The sequence below is a fragment of the Octodon degus genome, unplaced genomic scaffold (genome assembly GCF_000260255.1).
Source record: "Octodon degus isolate 3935 unplaced genomic scaffold, OctDeg1.0 scaffold00264, whole genome shotgun sequence".
NCBI lineage: Eukaryota > Metazoa > Chordata > Mammalia > Rodentia > Octodontidae > Octodon > Octodon degus.
This window is the reverse complement of record NW_004524840.1, coordinates 1,846,667-1,850,722: the sequence shown is the minus strand read 5'-3', so window position 1 is coordinate 1,850,722 and position 4,056 is coordinate 1,846,667. Positions and strand designations below refer to the sequence as shown.

Genomic DNA, 4,056 nt, shown 5'->3' with positions numbered 1-4,056 from the left:
CAGGGATTGATATTCTAAATAGATATCAATTACCTTGAAAAAGCCAGGAAGAGTCACTAACCCAACCTCCTACAGGAAATGTCCCTGCTTGCTATTCATGCCCACTTGCTGTGTGACTTGCGTCCCCATTTGATCCTGACTTAATCAATTATACCTGAGCAATTGTGCTTGTAATCTTATTGGTTGATCATAGTTTTGTCCCACCTCATATGCAAGTTCTCATGTTTTCTGGCTTAGATTCACTTCATCTCTTGGTTTTGCTCCATAAGAATTACTAAGAAGGGCAGCTTCCTTGGCAACCCACTTGGGACCCCTTCTGTCATTCACAGAAGCTTTTCCTCCAATAGATAAATTCTGCTTTTAGCCTCCACTGTTCCTCAAATTCATTTTTCAGTTTTAGAAAACATGAACTCTTCCCAAGTATCTTTCAGGATGGGAGTTTCATTCCCCTATATCAAAGATCTATAATATTAACTAAGACCAACTTAATTTTCTTAAATTTAAAGATAGTTCTTACTAAACCAAGTTTCAACTTGATTCTGTTTATCTATTTATGAGTAAAATGGGCACAGGTTTTTCTGAATAATGGCATCAGATGGGAAGTCCATTTTGGCTAAAATTCTGTAATGAAATGAAACTCTGAACTTTTTACACTACAGGATTTAAACACTTTCTGCTACAGAGGATACAAAAATTCTCACTTCCTTTTGTAACACTTTTGCTTATGAGAATAATTTCTAAAAAATTTAGAATTTCTCTCCAACTTGTTCAAGGAAGCAAATTACCTTTAAGGATAATTTCAAGATAGGAAGTTTTAGAAAGTTAGAACAAATTTGGATATTAGTAGAGTAAGGTCCCAGTCTTCCAAAGTGTCTGTTTTGATTAGCTAGTGCAGGCAGAGGTACTATTAAAATCTAGGCACTCTGGTTTATAGATGGAAATAATCAATGGAAGGCTTTGCAGGAAGCAGCAGTTTTATGAGACATGGGGGTTCTTTAATGAAGAGTTCTGATGCAGCCTCATACAACAAGGAGGAAGAGTCTTTACACACAGCCACAACTCTAGGGATATATAAAAGGCTGAGCCAGGCAAGGGTCAGAACAAAATTCCAGACACACACTTCTTTCCCTCACCTACAGCCTGCTCTCCAAACCTCACTATGTCTTGCCGCAACTCCTGCTCTGGAAACTGCAACTCAGTATCTCCCAGAAATTCCTGCCATGTCCCTCTCAACCCTGCTTTTGCCCTCTGCTCCACCAACGTAAACTGCGGGGATGTCCTGTACTTCCCCAGTAGCTGTCAAGATAGCACCTGGCTCACCAACTACTGCCAAGGGTCTTGTGAGGAATCATCCAGCTGCCAGCCCAACACGTGTGGCCCCAGCCATGGTGGGACAACCTGCTGCTCTTCCACTGGCCACTATGTGACCAGTCCGTGTCACGGAGGCAATTTTCTTCCCACCTCATCTTTTGTCTCCAGCTCCAGCATCCCGGTGTCCTACAGACCTCTGAGCTACGTGTCCAGCGGTTGTCGTCCACTGAGTCCACTGGTCAATACTTTCCAGCCTGCAGGCTGTGTGTCCAGTTGCTACAGGCCATTACCCTGTTTTTCCAACCCTGGAAGACCCATCAGTGTCCTGCCCTATGGATGTCAACCTTCCACCTCTTTGGTCTACAGACCTCAAACCGTTCATGTTGTGCCCAGCAGCGTCCGGCCACTGCAGCCTCTCTCCAGTGGCTGCCGGCCTCTGACCCATGTGGTCAGCCCCTGCCACACATCCTGCTCTGTACAGGGAGGCCAGTAGCTTCTTCATCTAGTGCATACTTATGGTGAAGATCCGGAGGGGATCTTCAAGCTCCATGGATTTTCGCTTCTTTCCCAGTAATGACTACTTTTTCTTGTTTTCTCTGTACCTGATCTAAATCAAGATGCTCTTTGTGCCTTTAATCTGGCTTTCATCTTTCAATGATATAAAAATTTGGTTGACAAAGCTATCAATATTGCTTGGCTGTGGGAAGAAAGTACTTGATTCATGGTATAAATAAATGAAATTGAGTTAAAAATTTGATTGAGATTTTTGTCATTACTTTCTTGTAACAGAGAAATAATCTAAACTGCTTGCAGAATTATTATGTAGAATAGGTGATACTAACCAAATATCCTTATCTGACATGAGATAGCTTGATGGTTTTGACACATAGAGATGCTGGTCAGATGTACACAAGAAATCCCAGAAGTCCTTGGCGGAAGTTATGGTGAAAAGATAAAATTACCCAGGATCTGACTTTACCTATTTCTTTGGGAACACATTCCCACAAGACTGTTCTAATTAGAAACTTACCCATAAGCTTCTGCTTTGGCTCCATGGCTCCTATGGCTATTCACATAAGATAAATAAACCAACACCTTGTTAGCATGATATCTGTTTTCCTTCATTTTTTATTGCCCCCCCCCCCAGTCTGGCTTTTGGCTCTTCTGCTCAATGCTGTGTACACGTAAAACCCGAGTAGTCCTGTTTCACCTGTAGGTTCCCACACATATGCCTTTCACAGCCACACATCCGAGCATCCTCTTGCATAAATACTTAAGACTTGATTGCCTTTCTGCCCCATCTGCTTGAAAACCTGCACTAACTTTTAAAACACAGTTCAAGTTATGAAATTACTGACCTCTTCATCAAAAAATTCTTACTTGCTTATGATGTTCAGAAGGAGTATATTCTAAGTGCAAGACACAGAAGTCAATAAGATAGACATAAAGTATTAGTTTCTACTGAAAGTCATGTACCATGGGGCAAATCTCAATTAAAATTCAAGAACAGGAGAAACTATATAGGGGTCAGAAGTAAGAAGAATGGCTACATCTTAGGGGTAGTGACTGGGATATAGATTAATGTCTATGTTATGTTCCAACCATCTCATTTTAAAATGATGTTGAAATAGTTTAACTAGATCAACAATAAGTATATATTAACAAAGGCAGGCTTTGTTAAGTTGTGATTTATTCTTTCAGGTGGGGAGAAGTAGAGGGAATGACAAAGGCTTAAAAATAATAAGATGGAGGTGTCATCAGTTGAAAACATCCAGACAATCAGACAAATAAGACACACACACAAAAGAAAAAAGAAAAAAAAAACAAGTGAGATTTTAAATCAGCAGCATAAGCATGATAGTAAGAACTTGTTTTTTCTACTTCAGTGCCAAGGGAGCTTACAGGCAAGATTAATGCTGACAACCAGTACCTTATATCTGGCACAGCAGGAAGGGCTGTTGATTCCTTCTTAGTGACCATTATTTTCTTTGCATTCTTTCAGGGCTTCTAGACATTCCAATTTCCCAAAAAGATAAATATTAATATCTATAGAGTAGAATGCTATTTTTTTAGTGTATAATGTTATTTTAGTTTGTGAAGCATATTGCCCTGACCTTGTTAAGTTAGTGGAACATGCATATTTAAAAGAAAATTATAAAATGAAAGTCTCTACCTAAAGTATCTAGATCTGAGATGTTATGCTAAATGTTACCCCTGCAAGGGTCTCCTTCTCATTATGGACACCAGAGGTCTCTTTCCATGACTTTCCTTGAGCAGAAGCTACTGCAGCTTTCACCTGGAGGAGCGCAGACACAATCTGGAGAGAATTCTGCAGTTCTGGGGGACTGCATGCCTCACACTTCATGGGTTTCACTTCTACGTATCCCACCAGTGTTTTCCTGAGAGAGAGCTGAGTTTCTCTTTTCCTCTTGGCTCTCCCAGAAAAAAGGGAAGAGTAGGGAGACAAGCCCAGAACCTCCTCCATGACGCATCCCACTCTCTAGAAGTCTCCAAGAGACTTCTCTGAATCTTATCAGGCTGAGGCATGAACATTTCTCCCTCTCCAGCCCACTCAAGCTCTTCTGGCATGGCTAACTGGTGGAGAGTAAGATTAAGAAGCATGCGAAAGGTCATGGTTCAGAGACACAGTCCAATTAAATGTCTGCAACTTAATTACAAGCTTAGAGAATGCTTCCCTTTGGTTCTACCTTCCCAGCACCCTGACCCAGCTGTAGCATAATAGCA

The 4,056-nt window shown here is 41.0% G+C and overlaps 1 protein-coding gene across 1 annotated transcript; it reads left to right on the top strand.

Moving 5' to 3' along the window:
* Nucleotides 1–1,159: 1,159 nt before the first annotated feature.
* On the top strand, nucleotides 1,160–1,804 carry LOC101576614 (keratin-associated protein 26-1). Its single transcript, XM_004646329.1, has one exon. It carries the CDS (start codon nucleotides 1,160–1,162, stop codon nucleotides 1,802–1,804), a length of 645 nt encoding a protein of 214 aa, XP_004646386.1.
* Nucleotides 1,805–4,056: the final 2,252 nt, after the last annotated feature.